The sequence below is a fragment of the Lactuca virosa genome, chromosome 3 (genome assembly GCF_052849685.1).
Source record: "Lactuca virosa cultivar CGN04683 chromosome 3, Lactuca_virosa_CGN04683_v6, whole genome shotgun sequence".
NCBI lineage: Eukaryota > Viridiplantae > Streptophyta > Magnoliopsida > Asterales > Asteraceae > Lactuca > Lactuca virosa.
This window is the reverse complement of record NC_136428.1, coordinates 188,977,752-188,999,337: the sequence shown is the minus strand read 5'-3', so window position 1 is coordinate 188,999,337 and position 21,586 is coordinate 188,977,752. Positions and strand designations below refer to the sequence as shown.

At 33.7% G+C, this 21,586-nt stretch overlaps 1 protein-coding gene across 2 annotated transcripts; it reads right to left on the bottom strand.

Moving 5' to 3' along the window:
- Positions 1–11,996: 11,996 nt before the first annotated feature.
- Positions 11,997–15,892, bottom strand: LOC145166870 (MADS-box transcription factor 23-like). Of its 2 annotated transcripts, XM_079085925.1 has the most exons (7): positions 15,619–15,892; positions 14,935–15,013; positions 13,378–13,439; positions 13,157–13,256; positions 12,921–12,962; positions 12,542–12,583; positions 11,997–12,434 (listed from the first exon to the last, which is right to left on the bottom strand). In XM_079085925.1, exons 1-7 carry the CDS (start codon positions 15,798–15,800, stop codon positions 12,294–12,296), a joined length of 648 nt encoding a protein of 215 aa, XP_078942051.1. In that variant the 5' UTR covers positions 15,801–15,892; the 3' UTR covers positions 11,997–12,293. The 2 variants fall into 2 exon arrangements, with proteins under 2 accessions (XP_078942051.1, XP_078942052.1); XM_079085926.1 differs by lacking the exon at positions 12,921–12,962.
- Between the last annotated feature and the right edge of the window lie 5,694 nt (positions 15,893–21,586).

The window sequence follows — 21,586 nt, the reverse complement described above, 5'->3', positions numbered from 1 at the left end:
TCCTATAACTAGCATTAATATCTTGCAACACTTATTGTAATAATTGTGCTCCCACTATCATAACAATTACATTCCAACTAGCATAACACTTATGCTCCCACTAGCTTTGACATGTACCCGGATATCAGCTGAACTTCTAGCAATCAATACTTAATGACTTTCTTACCAAAGTTCAGATTTCTGATACGAGATGCTTTGATAAGCCTTTATCTAAGCTCATAAACCTATTATTAGAAAGCTCATACATGTGTCTAAACTATTTCAGAACTTACAACAATAAGTTCCGAATGTTCAGACTATTTGCCATTTCTCACAATTCGAACTATGAAGAGGGATGCCATAACCATAATAGAATTTGAGAACGCAATTATCACAACTGCTATCTCCTTAAAATCTGCTTAGTGAAACCGTTTCCTAACAATCATTTTCATGAAGTGGATAGAAACCTTACCATTTAGATTTTATGGTGTATGTGTTCTTATCCACGTGAAATTTTCATAACCATATTCACAAGACAATGTTTGTGACAAATCCAAACTCATATGGACTGAACTTGTTCAATCTTAATTCCTTGCCACTTGGTAGCACAAGGGCCTACCATGTCTTCCAAGTTGTTCAGCAGCTCACCCATACTGATCAATGAACTTTCATCAATCAGGGTGCTTTGCCCTATGCAACAAAATGAGAACTCATAGAACTTACATGCAATGTTAACCTCAACTGGAATGGGCACAGAAAGAAGAATATGTAAACACGATAGGTTACGAACCTCAAGTCGTGTGCTAGTGATTAATAATAGCTTTATTCTTGATTAGTTCTTGAAACCTTTCAAGATCATTAAGACTTCCACTGACCTCTTGACATACAAGACTCTCTTGTCAGGAAACATTCCTTGACAAACAAATATTCAAGAGTTAGTGTGGGTTCTTATCAAGACAAAACACTTCACACAATTGGTCTTAGTTGGTCTTTGTTTTAGTCAAAACCTCACAACTACCAATTTGAAATATGCAAGAGTTAGAAAACATTTCTACTCCACATTTCATGATGTGTTATAAACCTACTTAAGACATGTTACTCAATAGCACAATCTTGGAGTATAACTCTAAGACTTGATTTCGGAACGAAGTATGACTCACCTTAATTGATTTAACCATTTCAACAATTCCTTATTCCTCTTCTTAGCCATACAAGTGCACTAACTTGTCCTTAGAGGATCAATTGTGATATGGTTTCATAATCGCTAAGATGATCATAAAACACGATACTTAAGTACTCTCCTTTCTATTCAGATTGGAGAAACTTTTTATCTTTCTGCCTAATTGATTCTTGTCATTCGTTCTGCTATACATTGAAACTTTTCAATGATTCAGAATTACACTTAATCTTGTAAGCATAACCACATTTACTAAACTTTTAGTAAATAATGACGAATAGTCTTATCGTTCTTTGTGGTAGACCTGACCAGTGTACAACAATGTGTACTAGATCCCTTAGTCCTTCACTTGACTCACATCTATATGCGAACAAGGAATTAGTATTAATTTTCCAAAGATGAAGATTCTCATTCATCACACAATACAAGTTGTATGATTCCAAGTTTCTGTCCAATTGAAACTAGGGTGATGAGAATCTTTCCTTATTTGGGAAATTCCTGACACTACCACAAATAACATAACTAAGACTCACATCCATTTTCAATATTGCTAAAAATAGAAACATACAAACATTAATTTTCACAAATGCCATTGCAAGGAAATATAAAATAAGATAAAATCAAAATTTTTCTTTATTTATAAAATTGCAGAAAAACTTGTCCTTACAACGCAATTACACATGAAAAACTATGTTACTAAATATTCCTAAGCAATCTATCATAACTCCTAACCCGCAGCTTAAAAATCCGATCATCGAACCATGCGATCGAAATCCATCTCTTCGCGATCAGATTCAGCTCACTCTTCCTTTAAGCCTCCTTTCTCTTCTTCGATCCTACAAAACATCAAAATGCAATCTTATCACATCATGTGTTCAGAATCTACAAATAGGAACCTAACAGAGTTAAATAGTGGATTTACCTTATGCAAAATAATACATCTTGACTTTTCCATCCTTGCGATCCTTCAGGTAAATATGGCAACTTCGCAGCCAATGCCCCTTCTCTTGGCAATAGAAACAAACAGACTTTTTCATAATGGTACACGAGACAATCTCAAACTCAGCCTTTCTCTTGCGCAGAGAAAACTTTTCTGGAATTCCAATATTGCCATTATCAATGTCCATGGAAGTATGGGAGATTGATTTTCCAGTCAAATTCGCTTTACTAGTGCACCAAATCATTGTTGATTCATCAGAAACTAGCAAATATGTCAAATCAATAAGGGTCACGTCATGATCTGTCATATAGTAATCTTTAATGAACTCACTATATGACTTAGGAAGTGATTGAAGAACCCAGTCAACAACCAACTTCCTCGGGAAAATGACACCTAACATTCCCAACTTGTCAATGTGTGACTTCATCTCCAAGACGTGTGCACACACATACTTTCCATCTTCGTCTTTGCTTGCCAATAGGGCTTGAGTGATCTTGAACTTTTCAAGTCGACGAACATGTGGGTCGGGGAGAACAATTGGAGGAGGAGGAGGAGGAAGTGAAGTATCATCTTCATATGGAAAGCCTTTTCCAAAAGATTCGGGAAGACCATAGTTGTCAGAACTAGACATCTACAAGCGGAGAAAATTCAAAATACGAGTTATTTGATTAAATCCTTAATATAACACCCAAATGAAATATTAAGGATATGACCCAACACAATAATTTACAATTCGGAAGAGGGATTCCGTAATCCAATTGCAAACTATTTGTTGGTAGGTAAATGACGATACCAATTCTACCACGAAAAACGAAAAAGAATATTAAATTTTAAATGAATTGAAACTCCTAGATCTTTGAGATTCATTGAACTTTTCAATGGTATGTTTAATCTCGATTATGCCCTTCAAGTTTGTGATTGGGATACGGAGGATCACAAACAAGGTGTGAATAACCTTGCAAATTAGCTTGGTACTCTCGAAGACGTCTATCACCTAATCAATGTGCCGGTTAACCACACACGCTCCATTGATCTATGATAATCTACGAGTTACCCATTACCATCCTTCTTTAGTCCCATATTAGTGTGCCGGTTAACCACACACGCTCAACTAACGAACAACAAGGTGCAATGTGCAATTTCATGGATTAGCACCAAATTCACATTTTTCCTAAAGTAACTAAGATTTGGGAATTTATAAAAGTGTTTAGTTACTTCGTATATCATTATACTTATAACGGAAGTTTGTGTCCTATCCTACCCGTTCGGCTAACGACCCTCCACTAGTCAAGAGTGCGGTGGGTAGGAGTGGATACCCAATGGCGGTCATTTTACAGGCCACTTCCTTAAACACCCATTGTAGACAAGCTTCATGAATGGGGTCTACTAACGGTAAGACTGAACTTTTACTTATACATATATAATATATTAGACTTTTAATTTCATATAGTACAAGGGTGTATTTTATACATTTAAAATACTAGATGGTTTATCTATTAATAAATTTGACTTTTAATATATTTATATTTAAACCATGTCATTATGGATTTATTAATTCTCTTTTACTTAAACACTTAATTAATTTAATAAAACCATAAGGGTGTAATTTGAACTATTCAAAGCATCAAAGTTCTAAATTTAAGATTTCAAAATTAAAGCTATTTAATTAAATTTCAAATTACAAAACTAAGAGGTTCACTTTTGAAACTTTTCAAATTACTAGCGTTTTAGAATTTAATATTTCAAAATTAAAACTTTTAATTAAATTTTAAATTCCAAAACTTGAGGGCAAATTTTGAAACTTTCAAAATATTAGGGTTTAACTATTTAAATTTTTAAAAACTAAACTTTTCATTTCAAATTTAAACAATGAAACCTAGAGGGTGTAATTTAAAACTATTTCAAAATTACTAGGTTAAATATTTAAATCAAAATAATCCTATATTATCTATATTAAACAAAATCCACCAATTTTGATAAGGACATCTCACACCAATCATAAAAATCGATTTTAAGCAATAAAAACGAGTTTTGCTAATTATCCAAATAAAAAACTGGTCAAAAAATCGAAAAATCCGGCAACAGTTTACTCAACTCGTCGAGTTCACTATGGAATTCGTCGAGTTCATGCAACTCGTCGAGTCCATACATGAACTCGGCGAGTTCATCAGTCAGACAACAAGTTTTTCGATTTCTTGATATTTTGGCAGTTCACTTTTGCATCTATTCAATAGAAAAACGACCTAGTCTCTGATACCACTGATGGGTTTTGAGCATAACATCATTCCTATGGTGTACATGCAACCCTAATTGCTTTGGATCTAGGTTTTTCTAATTTGAACATACAACTATGAACACCGAAGCAATAACCCTATGGACTAGCATAAACAATTAGAAAATAACATATGATTTGGGTTGGAAACTTTACCTTGCTTGTTATGTAGCAATAACTAGATTGATCCTTCTTGATCTTGACTTGTGAAAGCCTAGTGCCCCAAGTGTTGCACCTCTAATGGATTCATCACCCCAATTTTGCAACTATCAATGATTTGCAAAACCAGTCCCTCAGTTATTAATCAGTCCCTTTAATCTCAAAATTAATACTACATTAATTTCTAATTAATTACTATTTAATAATCTGATTTCCAAATAATATATTAATCTTGTAATATATTAATAAAGCCATTTTGTGTACCAATTTATTATTCATATAATAAATCCTACTCTCTCTCCTCTTGTCATCCTATCAAGTTGTATGAGTGAAGGCAACCTAAAAGGACCATGTCCATAATCAAATCAAGTACATACCAAAAATAGTTATGGGCTTAGACACCTAATCCAACACTAAGTCCATAGCTTCCATGGTTTATCTATTAGACACTAAGTCCATAGCTTCCAGTATTTATCTATTAGGCACTAAGTCCATAGGATCATCTTCTTTATTAACAATATTATTTTAGGGAGTCCACCCATAATACATGCCAATGGGTTTTTAGAGTACATCTGATGAATACATGGTTCACAAACACCTACAGGTTGTGAGCCTTCTAACGTTCCACTGGACTGTCTAGAATAGTGTGTGGTTGTCGTCTATGCTTTGCTAGATAACATGATCTTTAAAGTCAATGCCTCTCATCGTCTATTTCATCTTTCATCTCTCATCATCTATATCATAGTTCATCTCTCATCATCTGTATCATCTTTCATCTACCCATCTTTACCTAATATATCTATAGGTCTAAAAATATGTATACTGTTAAAATCGAGTAAAACATATATAAATCGTTCATCTAGTATAGATATCAGGAACACGGGTAATTAGCACATATATCATGTAATTATCTTAAATACTTCATATCTATGTGCAAGATGAAAGTAACTATGTCCTCACTTGTTAAAGTGATGACTCAAACTCAAAAAGCGCTTCGCTTCTAGCAACTGTCTTTTCCTTTGACGTAGCCTAGTATCATTATCACTAAGTCTTAATCTAATATTTATTGCGAGTAATTATTAGTCTAGATTCATCATTAATTCAAATTCGACTAATCTATAGATGATAAAGGACAGCCATGTAAGATAATATCGGAGGTAGGGTTCGTTTGGCATACATAGTATACTGTTTGGAAGCCCATTTTAAACAGCTCACTAAATCTAGACTTGTCATCATTCTCGTAAGTTGATCAATCAATATAACAACTTGGAATGACTGATAAATTTTGTTTTTAGGTTCATAATAACGATAATGAACTTAAACATAAGTTATACTTAAAGAACGATTAGCAAAACTCAACTTACCGGTGGTTTAGCGAGAAACCGGACTTTGCGTGGGCAGAACTTCTAAGCCGAAAGCCTTATTTCTCGGGGCTTCTGACGCTTCGGAGCTTCACTACTAACCCTTATGAAGTGCTAGAACAAGGTCAAGGGACCTTGGGGGGTTTGCGAGAGATTGGAATGAAGAGGTGTGGAAAAATGGGTGAAATTTCGCCTCTATTTATAGGCTGTCAGGAGTCCAGTACGCTGGGCATACTACAAATTACGCTGGGTTTACATAAAAATTACGCTAAGCGTAATGTGCCACATGTCACCATCTGATCGCAAGCCATGGGAAGGAAGGGGGTGTGTCAGATCGCAACACGTGTCGCCCTCTTGTTAATATGAAAATTAGTTATCTTGTAAAATCCATAACTTTTGCATATGAGTTCCATTTGTAACGTTCTTTATACCCACGTGTAGCTATCGATGAGATCTACAACGTTCATTTAGACTCCGTCGACTAATTTTGAAATTATTTTTAAAGTTATATTTTAACAGTCTTAGACATTTAAATTCCGTTAAAAATTCATAACTTTGTCATTCGACGTCCGTTTTTGACTCTCTTTCTATCTTTAAAGTCCTATTAACGAGATCTTCAATTCTTGTTTAGATTGTTTCAGATAAAAATTGACCGATCTAAAATTCGATTTCTAAGTTGTATACTGATACGCTGAATCTTAGAAAAATCATAACTTCCTCTAATTAAGTCAGATTTAGACGTTCTCTATATGCATACTCACGGTTTGACGAATACTTTGGCTTTCGTTTATATCATTAAGGCTAAAAAGCATTTTATCAAAAATTTACTTTTTATGGTACGCAGAGTCGTGCTGGTTTAAATCGAGAAACTTCAGCGGATCATAACTTCTTCGTTATAAGTCGAATTTTAGCGTTTTTTATATGTACAGAATCCTTGTGACATATACTATAACTTTGGTTAAGATTATTTATCCAAAATAATTTTCTATCAAGAATTCATTTTTAACACTTATTATCTCTAAATTGACTAACTTGAATCTGCAAGCGTTAGAATTCAGAAAATTAGCACCAAAATTATGGTTGTGTTTAGTTGCTTACACCCAAACCCTAGAAACTAAAATAATGATTTAGAGAGTGAGAGAGAGAGAGAGAGATAGTTAGAGAGAGAAAGATATATATATATATATATATATATATATATATATATATATATATATATATATATATATATATATATATAGAGAGAGAGAGAGAGAGAGAGGGAGAGAGAGAGAGAGAGGAGAGAGGTGAAATTTTTGGCCTTGGCTTCTCAAGGGACAGATGGCCAAAAATTGTAACCCTATGGCTCCTTTTATAGTTGTCATATGTTAAAGGATAAACCCTAATTTAAATATTAAAATAATTCAATTTAATCTTTATTCGAATTAGTTTCCTTAACTGCAATTGGAGGCTTCAAGAACTCCTTGGAGAGCCTCTTAAAACCTTCCAAGCTAAGGATATTATAGAATTTCTCATTTGCTCAAGTTGTAAGCAATTGAAACTAAACCCTTATACGTTCAATTAATTTAGACTAACCCAAAACTGATTTCTAATTAATTATGATTAATTTTAAGTTAATTCCAATCAATTTCTAATTAATTTATTAATCATATAAAAAATTAATAAATCATTTACTCTCTCTTTTAATATCATTCCTAATTATTTATGGATATAAGGGCAACCCAAAAAGGATTTTGGTTTTATTCATAAAAATATATCAATTTAGTTATGACCTTAGACACCTTAATCCAATATTTTCTTCCGAACCTACTTACATAATCTCTTAGCTATTACTTAATATTTTACGTTATTCTATAGATATCACTTTTTAGTTTCTCAAAGGTTCTACTTCATGAAAATTAGTTATTAAACAAGTTAAAGGTTCTACTTCATGAAAATTAGTTATTAAACAAGTTAATAAGATATGGGAAAGATGTAATAAAATAGGGATGAACATTCAAAAGCCACTTTAATGCAGATCCTGTAAGGTTGAACCAAAACCTTTACACAAACATGTTTCCTTAAGATGTTGAGGTATTGGGAAAATCTCCACGTTTTCTCTTTATTGGGTCACATACTCTTCATGATCTGTAGTTCCATCATACATGTTCATATTAGGCGTTTGAAGCCATTTTGGAAAAATTGATGCAAAATAGTTGTTGGGTGACTTCTTAAGTGTCCTACTTGAGGCTCTTTTCTTTTTCTTTACCATAGTAATGGTGGGAGTTGGAGATCTACTGACCTATTTAGGTTTTCAAGTGGGTGAGGATGATGGAGTACGAGGCTCATGCTCAATTTCAATTTCAGTATGCTAGACAAGGATGTATCTGTCCAAGTATTCTCAATTGTGGCTGAAGTTTAGGAACCTAATGGCTTCTTTTGAATCTAATCTTGCTTATTAAGATTATGTGTAGTCTTCTCAAAATATGTGATAAACTCCAATGGAATACTTATTGTAAGTTATCATAATACCAAACAATTATTATTGTTGTGTTGCCATGAACGATGCCAACTTTTTACTTTCGCCGAACCAACAAATACTAAGGGGTATAAAAATATTCCTAGTTGTATCAATGGATAGTATACCTAAAGAAGGGATCATACACACATAGACGCATAACTATCATAAAATACCTCTTTACATGAAATATATTAGATTGATACAAAAAAAAAACGATTGGAATAAATAGGGGTGGGGTGTTAATTTACTAAATAAAGAAACTAATACATGTGATTTTATAAAGAAAGTAAAGACCAAACTTTAAAGAAAAATCTTATTTTGAGAGAATTCAAGTTCTTTATTCGATTCAACAACATGCAATTGATTGTGAATGACGTTTAGATAACTTTTAACCTAAGTTGGTACTAAGTGATATGTATCACTTTTACTTATATAATTATCTAGTTAAAACAAACGCTTTAAGTAGACCTAATGTTTGTAACCCTAATCTAAATAACCTATTAGTTTTTGAGAGAAAAGTTACATTAAGTTCTTTACAAGTATTCTCAACAATACTCGATACTTCTCGTAAGCTCAAAAGTGTAAAGTATGTGATTTTATGTTTACAATGAATTAAATCTTATGTCAATAACCATCCAATGCTTTTTAGTTGTATCAATTAAAAATACAATTACTCAAATTCGGCTAGTCCATGCGACCGTTCATAAGAAAATAATAAATTCAATCACTTTATTAAAACCAAAACATAAATGACTATGTTGAAATCAAGTATAAAACACCAAATCAATGAAGTACAATGAAGTACACAACACGTAGTCGAATTAAGAACTAGAACCAGAAAAGAGAAGTTTTTACTCGTTCATGGCTTGAAACAATAGTTTAATATGTAATTGATAATTGTTTTTACTAATTAAATGATGCAAATATCGAATAACACCTCCAAAGTGTATTTATCATTATACCGTTGCTCCGAAACATCGTCTTCTAACCTATAAAAATTATGTATATTTGACATAATGACTACGTCAAAAATATATAACTTTCAAAATATATGTACACCAAGTAACACCATGACTCTATCGAGTCAACTCAAAGGGAAAGAGAGACTTGACTGAGTCACTTAACCTGGAGATCCAAAACTCGTATTCTGACTTTCTGACTCGATTCAACCGAGTCAATTTTTCTCTAGTGTGTGACTCGTCGGAGCCACTTCTTTGTCCCAAAGTGTGAATTTTAACTAATGGACTCTACTGAGTCAAATCTAAGGCATATGTTGACTCGGTCGTGTAACATTTTGTAAATGTGTGATCTTTGAAAATTTCATCTTTTGTATGTCAGTTGTATTCTTCATGAAATCTAGACAACTTCCTAGTATTCTCCAAAGCACATTCCAAGCCTCGAATTTCATGAAAACCATCCAAAAAGCCTCCAGTCGAAAGGTCAATAAATTTACCTAAAAGATCCTGAAGTATACATGAGATTTAAAAGAAAAATGTAATGTGAATGTGATGCATAAAATGAATATAACACATGGAATAATTTAGAGTTTTTCTATCCTTTTTGTCATTCTTGATGCAATAATCGTATTTACACCAAATCATTTTGTTTTGGGTACATTCTCGAACTTTCACCACTTCGGCATTCGTATAGATATTTTGTCTGGTAACTCCGGTGGTACTGAGGAAACAATTTCATATGCACATCGCAAATACAACTTAGAGCGTTTGGTTCATAGTATCCGGAGTGATTTTTAGTAAAATATAATTTAATTACTATGATTTATTGCGTTTAGTTCAAAAAATGGAATTAATTTAACTCCTTAAAAAAACCATGAAATACTTTGCATAAGATAATTCAATTTGCCTACATAACATCTAGTAAATTTATTTCTCATCATTTAATCCATGATAAAAAAAATTACACAAATATCCCTAAACCCTAAAAGTATAATTCTTATTAAAAGCATCATTTAATCAACATATAAAATTACACAAATATCCTTAAACCGTATAATTCTATTTAAAATCATCTTTATCACTGGTCCTCTTCTCTACGACTCCAGCAATTTGCTACTCACTAACCGCTGTTCTCATTCTCTAACTTAGATCATTTCAATCTCGTATGTGTACAACCAAAAATCTTTTTAATCTAGTATTATATAATGTTTTTCCGTATGGGCATTGGAATAAGATATTTCTTTTGCTCTGTTAATCTTTTTACACGTACTATGCTTGTAGCCAAGAACATGTGCGCGCGGTTCCAATTGCGTTTCACTGTTTGGTGGAACACGATAACAATATGAAAGTAAGTTTTTTTGGTAGAAACGATGAACAAAAACAATTATAAATGCGCAAATCGGCATAGCGTATATGTCGACATTGTTGAAATTTGAGCTTTTGGCAAAGAATTATTATCCATTTATTTTTGTGCAACCCTGCGGCGAAGCTATTTCCTGCAAAGAGGACCTACCTGGCCATAGGCCCACTTTAGTTTTAATAGATGCATATTGCATTATCGCTAAAGCAAAGTAATTCTAGCCCACAGCATTATGTAATACCAACTTTTAATAATTAGCGATTTAATATAACATTTTTGCAGCTAAATAGTTTATGAAGTGAGCTTTGTAATAACTCAATATGCGACTTTTTTTTTGGGTTTAAGCACTCTCAAAAACAATAAACAATTTCATACCGAAAGTAATATTGCAAAACAAAAATAAGAAGATAATCACTTTAATTGGTTCACATGATCCGAATGATTGGCTATACCTATGAAGAACACGAAAGATAAATTTTATTGTATTTTGCCAAATGGCTTTATGCTATATTAACTTTCAAGAATTTAAGGAATATAAATATTATTAATTAATTTGACCTAACAATGTCAATAATACCAACCAAAAAAACTTTGACAAGACTGGCCCATGATAAAAATAAAGGCAAAACTGATATAGGGACTGCCTATGTTTGGTCAACCAAACGGCTGAAGGTCAAATAGGACACTCTATCACTTAACAATTTTATTTTTACCGAAAAGGTTATATTTGCAAATTGCTTATTTATTCACTTCCTAATAATTTATTGGAATGTTGATTATGACAACCCTAAATACAAATTAATCTCCAACATCAAGTTAATTAAAATCATATTTGGCTAATTTTCTCGAATTTATAAATAACCATGGTGATATTGTGATAATATATTCCACATGAACCGTAATAATATTTATCGTCGGTAGTCTAACAACAAAAATGGAAAAATCTCAGAGTTGGATGAACCCAAGTCCAGAACAAAAACCAGAAATAAGTGGACCATGAATCATGCATATGGGGCCTAAAAGAAACACACTGTTGCTTGCATCACCTTGCTGAACAGTTCAGATGACGATTTTAGTGCGTAAGCTTAGAAAGTTGACACTCGTAATTATAACTTGTGGTCCTCACCTAAAGGGATGTATAGATCGGCACCTCCTACGTACTTCGACTAATGTGCCACAAGGCTTCTATTCTTCTATCATAAGCTTTATAGTTACCTTAAATAAGTTCCAATTAATTTATCATATTAATTCATTTGCATGCAAATATATGGAACCAAAATATTACAAAAAGAAACTGAAAAAAAGGTACCATAAAAGGAACATAAGAAAAAGGTTTAATTACATGGGAACAATTGCCGGTAGCATGCCCTTGTATATATAGTTTGCATACTGTTATGTATAAATGAGTAAAATGACACAATATACGATACTCAAAGGCCAGAAATTTTGAAATGACCTTGAAAAATATAGGTATTGAAATCACAAAAAGGATTATTTGCTTGCATCGAACATGCATTCATTTCATGAAATGAAAATATCACATTAAAAGGGAAGCTTGTGTCAAGAAATGAAAACATCACATTATAAGTTTATCCGTATGTGAAGAGTCCTCCAATGCTCAAGTTGGCATAGCTGCTGATTGGTGGAGCTGCATACTTGGATAACAATGGAGTTTCATGCATTGAACTAGTTTCATCATAGCTAGCGGCATATGCTCTTGCTTCATGAATCTGATACAAAGATTTTTCTTTCATAAATATATATTGATTGAATAATTTCATGAAAATAATCAGAGACTAATTGTGATCATGTCATAAAATTAATAAATTATGATTACCTTCTTGTAGAGTTCGATGTTTTGTTGATGTATCTGGCTCCCCTATACAATGGGAAAATTCTCATTAATACCAATATTTAGTATTCCAACAAAGTTCTAATTTTTGGTTGTTTAAGAATTTTTTTTGCAAGATCTATATTTTAGTCCACAAAATTCCCTTTTTTTGTCAAATCAAAAAGCATTTGAAGCATAGGTTGTTAAGATATGATATTCATTAAATCACTTGTTGACTCATACATTCTAATTAATTGGAAAGTAACATAATGGGTAATTAATTTCATAATATAACAACATAGTTTCTTATTTGTTCCATTTAGATAATGATTTTTTTATACGCATTAATTTATATATATGTTTATAAAAGCACTAGAACAAAGACCTTTCTCGTGAGATCCTCTATCTCATTGGTTAGAATCTCTTCCTGCAAATTATATTAAAGATGGTCTTTTCAGGAAATTTAGACAAAAAGAGAAATCAAAATATATACAAAACTTGTTCAGCAGGATGAAATTAACTTATTCATTAATATATATTTTTTCCAATGAATAAGTTCAAAAAGAAATCATCTCCACGAATGTGTATTCTGGAGTACATTGACCAACTCTTATTAATTACCTTTTTCATTCGAATACCTTGCAAGCTTATTTCCAATTGGTTCTCGAGTTTTTGCAGGTCTTCAACTCCCAAACCACAGAGTTCTTCTCCCATAAGTTGCCTAATGATATCAAAAAGGCCAATCAAACATAAAAAGTTTGTAACACCCAACATAACAAATGGTTTATTAATTTAATTATCATCATAATGTTGGACATGTTTTGTTGCTTTGATTTGTTTACCTATGAGCTTCATGCAGATTCTGCAACTGTTGCTTCAATATTGCGACCTCCATTTGGCAAAACTAACAATCATGCGTTGAGTTAATATATAGACCCATCAAATGTATGAGAAAATTAGCTAAAAAGATGAGTATACTTAATTGCAATAAAAGTATCACTCAAGATATGAAATTAAGGGATGTAATCGAGCCGAGCCAACACGTAAAATACTCGAGACCAACACGAAATTGAATCGGGTGAGTCGAGTCAAGCTACTCGAGTATATTATCGAGTCGAGCCTGTAGAATACTGGGCTTTTGAGCTTAATCGAGTTTAGTTATATTTACACTTTTACGCTTTATTTTATTAAAATTGACATAATTGACCGAGTTGAGTCAAACTCGTGAGCTTAATCATATTTTTTATTGCAATTTTGTGTAATATTTATTTTTTATAACTAATCAAGACCAGACAAACCAAGCTCAAAAGTGTCAACTACTTTACTGAGTTTGAGCCCGAGCTTGAAATTAGGGCTTGAGTCGTGTTTTTTAATCGAGTTGAGTTTCGAGCTAGCTTGGGAGTACTCGACTCGGTTCGTGAAATATTAAGAATTAACATAATTTTGGTGATATAATATTTGTATATTTTAAATTTCTCATTAAGATTATGAGAGTTAATATTAAGTTTCATGGTCTATATTGAATAATTCTGTTCTTATATTTGAGCTTTTTGAATATTCCTTGAATGCCACCGGAACAAGAAAAACAAACTACCTATCAATGGAACTATATGTCTAGCTAGATGATGAGGAAATTCGGTCAAAAGAATCTATGCACTTTCACTTATACCAATTAGAACGTTACGAGCATACTTTTGCAAGTGTCAAGAATAATTAAGTATGCACCTTGTTTCCTTGGCTGATATGGGACACATGTCAGAGGATATGTGTTGAGATTAAAAAAGGTAATCACTTCACATTCAATCAAGTTTAACTATCATTATTCCCACTAGCTACTTAATTGGGAAACTTTAGATACTCAAAGCAAAAGTCAGTATCAAATTTGGATCACATATTTTAATCTCATAGCCAAGGAAACTATTAATGCTTACTATACATATATCCATGATTAAGTTTTTATCTTAGTTTAGATTTATAATATTAAATTAATATTCAATAAATCATAATATAATGTTAATTACTCAACAAGCGAAGAAGTTTTCTGTAAAAGGTACATGGGCTGGCAAAGATGAGAGACCAAAGATGCACACAACTTGAAGATCATATAATTCCATTGAAAAATAGTTCGTTTTTCTTATGGCGGAAGGATTTCATGAATATTATAAGGTGTTATTAAACACTATATGTGCTTCTTTACTAGGTGTCGTCCGATCTATTTTAGGTTAAGAGTTCAAATTTCGTAATTAAGTTATTAAGAGTAAATTAGATTTCTGTGTTAAAAAAAAAAAAATTTAGGGTTTTGTCGAAACATTTATATCAAGTATTTAATTAGTAGTTATACTTCACTTTCCTTTTTTATTGATTTATTGATTCAAATATTAAGATATCTCATTACGTACCTTGACGTCTGACATCGAATTCACCAGTTGATTGGTTTCTTCTTTTGATTTATTGTAGCGTTGAATCACTGATTTCATGCTGAATTGTAGACAAAATATAAAAATAAATTCTTGGTTAGCAACTACAAAGTCTTTTTTATGTCATGATATATAGAGAGAGAAATTATAGTCTCCAGGATAAAACGCTAAACTTCAATCCAAAATCATACGTACCATAACTCTGTTTCGGTCATGAAGATTAAATGAAAATGAAAAATAGTAATGAAAATGTGTATAAAGGGAAAATCATAAATATATGAAATCATTAGTAATTTAGTATCTTTAAATAGAGTTGTCCTAGGTATCATATTATTTAAACTTATAAAATCTTTCTCATGAAATAGTAACATCTTTATCTTTATGGTCAGAATGCTTATAAGATGTTCATCAGATTTTGGTTCATAAAAAAGAGAAAATCAACCTGGCTGATAGATGCTGCATCTCTGGTAATTGGAGTTAAGTTGATCGATGCTTTCAAACTAGAGTAATTTCAAATCAGCCACCATATATAATATCTATCTATAATCTATCTGTATCCTTAGGAATTGGTTTAGTTGTAATAGAGATTATGGAGTTGCTAAAAAAAGATAGATTATGATATCAAAAAAAAAAATGTAGAAAATGACATTGAAATTTATGTTAAACCTTGCACTTGAGAATTCATAGAGCTTATTGGTACTGGAGAAGATGATGACTCCAACTTCAGCATCACATAAAATGGCTAACTCTTTTGCTTTCTTCAGTAACCCATTCCGTCTCTTTGAGAACGTCACTTGCCTACTGGTTGAGTTGTCTATTCTCCTGATTGCAATCTTTCCTCTACCCATCTTCCCCCTTCTGTTATATTTTGTTCTTGTTGCTAGGGTTTCGTGATGTTAACAACTATGTGAGAGAGAGAGAGAGAGAGAGAGAGAGAGAGATCTTAATGACTGGTTAAGCAAAGGTCGAAAAGCTACTTAAAGGCAATAATGAGTGGGAAAAAAGATTACTTTGTGGATTTTTATTCACGATATCAATTTATTCATATCAAATTAATAAAGATTCTTCTTTTTTGTTTAAAAAACTGAATTGTATTTATGAATTTAATTAATATATGCTGAGTGTGTGACAACCTTAAAAAGATATATTTTTTTTAGAAACAGCAAAATTATATTAAAATGAACCCCAACTAGTAAGAAACTAGAGAAGAGCAGAAACAGAAAAAGGAAAAAAGACATACAGATAATAGTGTTAAGTAAAGAAAAATACATAGGAAAACTAGGAAAATTGAAAGGAGATGATGACCACACGTTTCATTCACATAAACCACTTTTTTCTCTGCATTTGATCCAGAGATACACCAAGGATTTTATCTGCTCAGCTCTGCAAAAGGTACTGATAAATTTCAGATTAAAAGTCCGGTCATTTCTATATTTCCAGAGGCTCCATATAAGCCCGTAGCATATCATCGTGAGCCTTTTTTTCTTTTTTGAACACCGACCCCAGCTTGTAGCAAAGCATATTAGATCCCTGACATTGTGAAATGTTTGGTGCTTGATGCCACACCAGTCAAATATTTTGTCTCTTATTGCACTCGTATACGGGCATGTTACTAGGATGTGATCGGAACATTCGTCACTAGCAAAGCAAGCACCACAGCATGTCGAGTCGAGCTCCACACCCCGTGATCTTAGAGCCATCATAGAAGGGATTTTTTTTTTGTAGTGCTCTCCAAATAAAGAAGTTCACCTTGATCGGTGCGTCCCTGTGCCATATCATAGGTGGTAGTATCTAACTTGGAACAGATTTTTTGTCGATTAACCTCCGTAGTGCCCCAACCGTATAGTGACCATCTACATCAAGTCTACTTTTCCATTGATCACACCCGCTCGCCAAGTTTACCGTGGACAGTTCATTCGTTAGGTTGTCCAGATTCTCAGATAGTCCAGATTCAACAGGGCAAGAATTCCAATGACCTACAAAACTGCCGTCAATGATTCTGTCCGCTACTTTACATGTTTTCCTTGTCTCCAGGTTGAACAGGTCGGGGTATTTGTTCTTCAATTGGTCTCCATCGGTCCATTTGTCATACCAGAACTGGGTGTTGTCACCGGATCTGAGCTGTAGTTCGAACACATCCCCTATTTCCAGGTTACGCCTCTTGAGATCCTTCTTTATGGTTGCAATGTTATGCCACACGCCATTGATGTACCTGCTAGAAAAATAATCGTGAGGTTTATTGTATAAGTTGTGTATACCTTTTATCGTGCGCCCCCATAGTGAGTCCCCCTCTTTTTTCAGACGCCACCACCATTTGACTATTAGGCTGACATTCATCGCGCGTATTGATCCTACGCCAAGCCCACCATCAGATTTTGAAGCTATTACTTTATCCCATGCCACCCAGTGTATTTTCCGTTTATCTTCATCTCCGCCCCAAAGGAATCTGCGTCTAAGTTGTTCCAGAGTCTCGGTGACCGCCACCGGTGCTGTGAACAATGAGAAGTAGTAAGTGGGAAGATTGCCTAGAACGGAGGTGATCATTGTCAGTCGACCACCAAAAGAGAGGGATTTCGATTTCCATGATGATAGTTTGGAATGAAATTTGTTGATTGTTGGTTTCCAGTTTTTTATTAGATTCATGTTCGCGCCAACAGGGACACCAAGATATTTGAAGGGCAAAGATCCTGCTTCACATCCTAAAATACTGGCCCAATTTGTAATTTCTCCTTCAGTCGCCCCAATTCCAAACACTCTGGATTTGTGAAAGCTTACTTTTAAGCCAGATGAGACGTGAAAGCATCTAAGAATCCGTGCTAGATTTTTTAGATTGGATCTTGACCGTTCACCTACAAATAAAGCATCGTCTGCATAGAACAAATGTGAAAGAATAGGGCCACCGTTTGGAATTTGAACTCCTTTGAATAATCCTTTGTCTTTGGCAGCCTCTATTGCTGCGTTGAGACCTTCCATGGCTATGATGAAAAGGAATGGTGAAAGCGGGTCACCTTGACGCACACCTTTGGAAATTTTGAATTCATTCGTTGGAGACCCGTTTATAATGACAGAGGCGTGAGAGGAGTTCAGACAACCCCTAATCCAAAGACGCCATTTAGAGCCAAAGCCCATCTGTGTGAGTATGGAATCTAGATATTCCTAATTTATTGAATCAAAGGCTTTATCAAAGTCTACTTTGAATAGTAGGATCCTCTTTTTTATTTTCTTCGCCCACGAGTAGAGTTCGTTTATCACTAATGGTCCATCCAGAATGCTCCTGCCCTCTATGTAAGCTGATTGGACATCTCCAATGACTCCACCAATAACTGTTTTGAGCCTTAATGCAAGCACCTTTGAAATGATCTTGTACATGCATCCAATTAGGCTGATAGGTCGATAATCAGACAGTGAAGAGGGGTCTTTTACCTTAGGCACAAGACTGATGAAAGATGAGTTGCATCCCCGTGCTATGGTACCAAATTTGTCGAAGTGTAGGATGAAGTTCATCACGTCAGTTTTGACTGTTTCCCAGTAGGTTTTGATGAATTTAAAAGTAAATCCGTCTGGGCCAGGCGCCTTGTCACTGCCACATTCCCACACTGCAATTTTTACTTCTTCAAGTGTGAAGGGGGCTTCAAGTTTTATAGCTTCCATCATCGAAATGGATTTGATGTAAGGGCTGATGAGTTTTGGTCTAGAAACCAAAGTTTCAGTGAATTTGTTCTTAAAAAATCTAAGTGCTTCACCTTTTACTTCTTCAGCCGATGACACCCATTTACCATTCACCGATAACCTATGTATTGTGTTTCTCCTGTGTTTGTTGTTTATGTAGCCATGAAAGAATTTTGTATTCTCATCTCCCTTATGTTAGAGTATATATTTCTTGAAAAGATTCAATTTCGCACTAATGAATCTAATGCCGTTTCTTGAGTTTCAATAAAATAGACACATACCTTACCTTAGTTTATATATATATATATATATATATATATATATATATATATATATATATATATATATATATATATATATATCAAAGTTCTAAATAACGTGAAGCGTGGCTTGGCGGCAAGGTAAAAGTTAAGCCATGACAAGCCTTGCCGAGCCATGACGTTTTTCAAGGCGTGACTATTTTATATATATTAAAAGAGATAAATCATAAAATTATTGATTTTTATCAAGTATATCAAGTTTTTAGAAGTGTTATATTAGTATTTAATATAAAAAGTTAATAAAAACTCAATTATTTTAGGCCCGAAAAAATAAATAAAAAAAAAACAAAAAAAACTCGCGCCTTGAGAAAAACTCACGCCATATCGCGATAAGGCGCGCCTTGACACGTTATTTGGACACCACGCTTAACAAACCCTTTAAAAAAAACTCACCACTTTTTTTCGTTTAAATTTTTTTTAGGCCATGTTTTTTATCAAAAAAAAAAACCGAATATACCGTTGTTCACGATTTTTCGTCCTCTTTCCATAGAGATCCATGATGATATATAAAAAAACGAACTTTTTTTTTCGAAAAAAACCTACTTCATTTTTATTTGATGAAAAAAGTTAAAGGTCTATTTTTTTATAGAAAAAAAATTAATAAATATATTAAAATTCATATTTTTTGTACTTTTTAAACATAGATTAATATTCATGTTAAAAAAAACGATATTTCAGTTCAGATTCACATTGTGAACCTGTTCAGATTTATATTGTAAACCTGTTCAGATTCACATTGTGAACCTCCTCAGATTCACAGTGTGCATAATAATAAGTCAGATTCACAGTGTGAATCTGAACTGATTGAAGCTTTTTCACATTGTGAATATTAAATTTTGAAATATTTACAATTTAGATTCACAGTGTGAATCTATACTGATTGAGGTTTTTTTTTTGTGAACCTTCTCAGATTCATAGTGTGCATAATAATAATTCAGATTCACAATGTGAATCTGAACTGTTCGAAAATTTTCATATTGTGAATGTTAAAAATTGAAATATTTACAGTTTAGATTCACAGTGTGAATCTACACTGTTCGAGGTTTTTTTTTTTTTTAATCGGTGTTGATGTTTATTAATAGAGTACAAAAAATTAATATTTTTGGTATAATTTGTTTTTTTTATAAAAATAAACTTCAATATTCAAAAAACTAAAAAAAATTAAGTGAGTTTTTTTCGAAAAAAAAAGTTCGTTTTTTATATATCATCATGGATCTCTATGGAAAGAGGACGGAAAATCGTGAACAACGATATATTCGGTTTTTTTTCGATAAAAAACTTGGTCTAAAAAAAATTTTAAATGAAAAAAAGGAAGTGTGTTGTGTTATAATCCAGTACATGTGCGTCCATTATAAAAGTTTACAACCTTTCCTTTTGCCGTTGATCGCTTTAAATTCCGACGTTTTGGATTGTTTCCTTGGTTCCTTGATTAATAATGGTTCTCTATTGAACTTTTTCCTATATATATATATATATATATATATATATATATATATATATATATATATATATATATATATATATATATATATATATATATATATATATATAGTAAGACATGAGGATGCAATCCTAGTCATTCATTTTGGAGATTGATCTAGGGATGGAGAGAAAGAGGAAGTCGGATCAGGCTCAGGTTTCAGGGGGGGGGGTCGAGCAAGAGGCCCAAGGTATTTGACTCGAGATTGAAAGGCCAGAAGGGCTGAAGCCGCTGTGGCAAGTACGGCAAGACGCAAGATGGGGAGTGCAAGGTGGGTGGTTTATGACTATTTCAAGTGCGGTCGGACTGGTCATATTAGCAGGGATTGCACTGGTACTACTATCGCCACCACCCCAGTATCTGATTTGATTTTCTTCCATTGCAATCAGAGGGGCCACAAGAGGGCCCATTATCCGAGTTGGCAGTAGCAGGACCAGTGGTAGCACCCGCTCCAGTGAATCTACAGATTATTGATGGCCGCAGGGGAAGGCAGATGCGCCTATGGTGAGTAGCAGGGCTATTCAGATGACAGCCGAGGAGGCTCGCATAACACCTGATGTGGTGATGGGATCCTTCCTTGTGAACGGTACCTCCACATTGGTATTGTTTGATTCGGGGGCTACCTGATCTTTTGTATCGCTTGCGTTTAGCAAGAGGTTTGTCGAAGCTCCGGAGGAGCTGGATTGTCCCTTAGAGGTTGAGATTGCAGATGATCGATCTGTCCGGGTATCGAGGGTTCATCAGGGTTGTGTTCTTGAGATGTTCAACGAGCAGTACCCGATTGGTTTGGTTCCCATTCCTTTGTGCGGAAAAAGGTTATTGTCATGATGGACTGGTTGAGCCCCAATAGGGCGGTGATTGATTGTGAACATAAGTTGGTACATATTTGGACCCCAAGTGGGGGAGAGCTGGTGGTTTAGAGAGAGAGAGAGAGAGAGAGAGAGAGAGAGCACAACGTGGGCCGATTCTATGTTCGGCAGTTAGGGCCAGACGCTATCTTCATCAGGATTGTTCTGGATATGTCGTCTATGTTATGGATACCTATGATAAGGGTTTGGCGACTGGGGATGACGTGTCGGTTGTACAAGAGTACCCAGATGTGTTTCTGGAAGATTTTCCTGGAGTACCTCCGGAGAGGCAGGTGGAGTTTAGGATTGACCTGGTT

Coding starts and splice junctions, on each gene's coding strand:
- LOC145166870 (XM_079085925.1), bottom strand. CDS start 15,800: ATGGGTAGAGGAAAGATTGCAATCAGGAGAATAGACAACTCAACCAGT. Junction 13,440..14,934: donor ATTCGATGTCAGACGTCAAG/GTACGTAATGAG, acceptor CATGATTGTTAG/TTTTGCCAAATGGAGGTCGC. Junction 12,963..13,156: donor AAGGTATTCGAATGAAAAAG/GTAATTAATAAG, acceptor TATAATTTGCAG/GAAGAGATTCTAACCAATGA.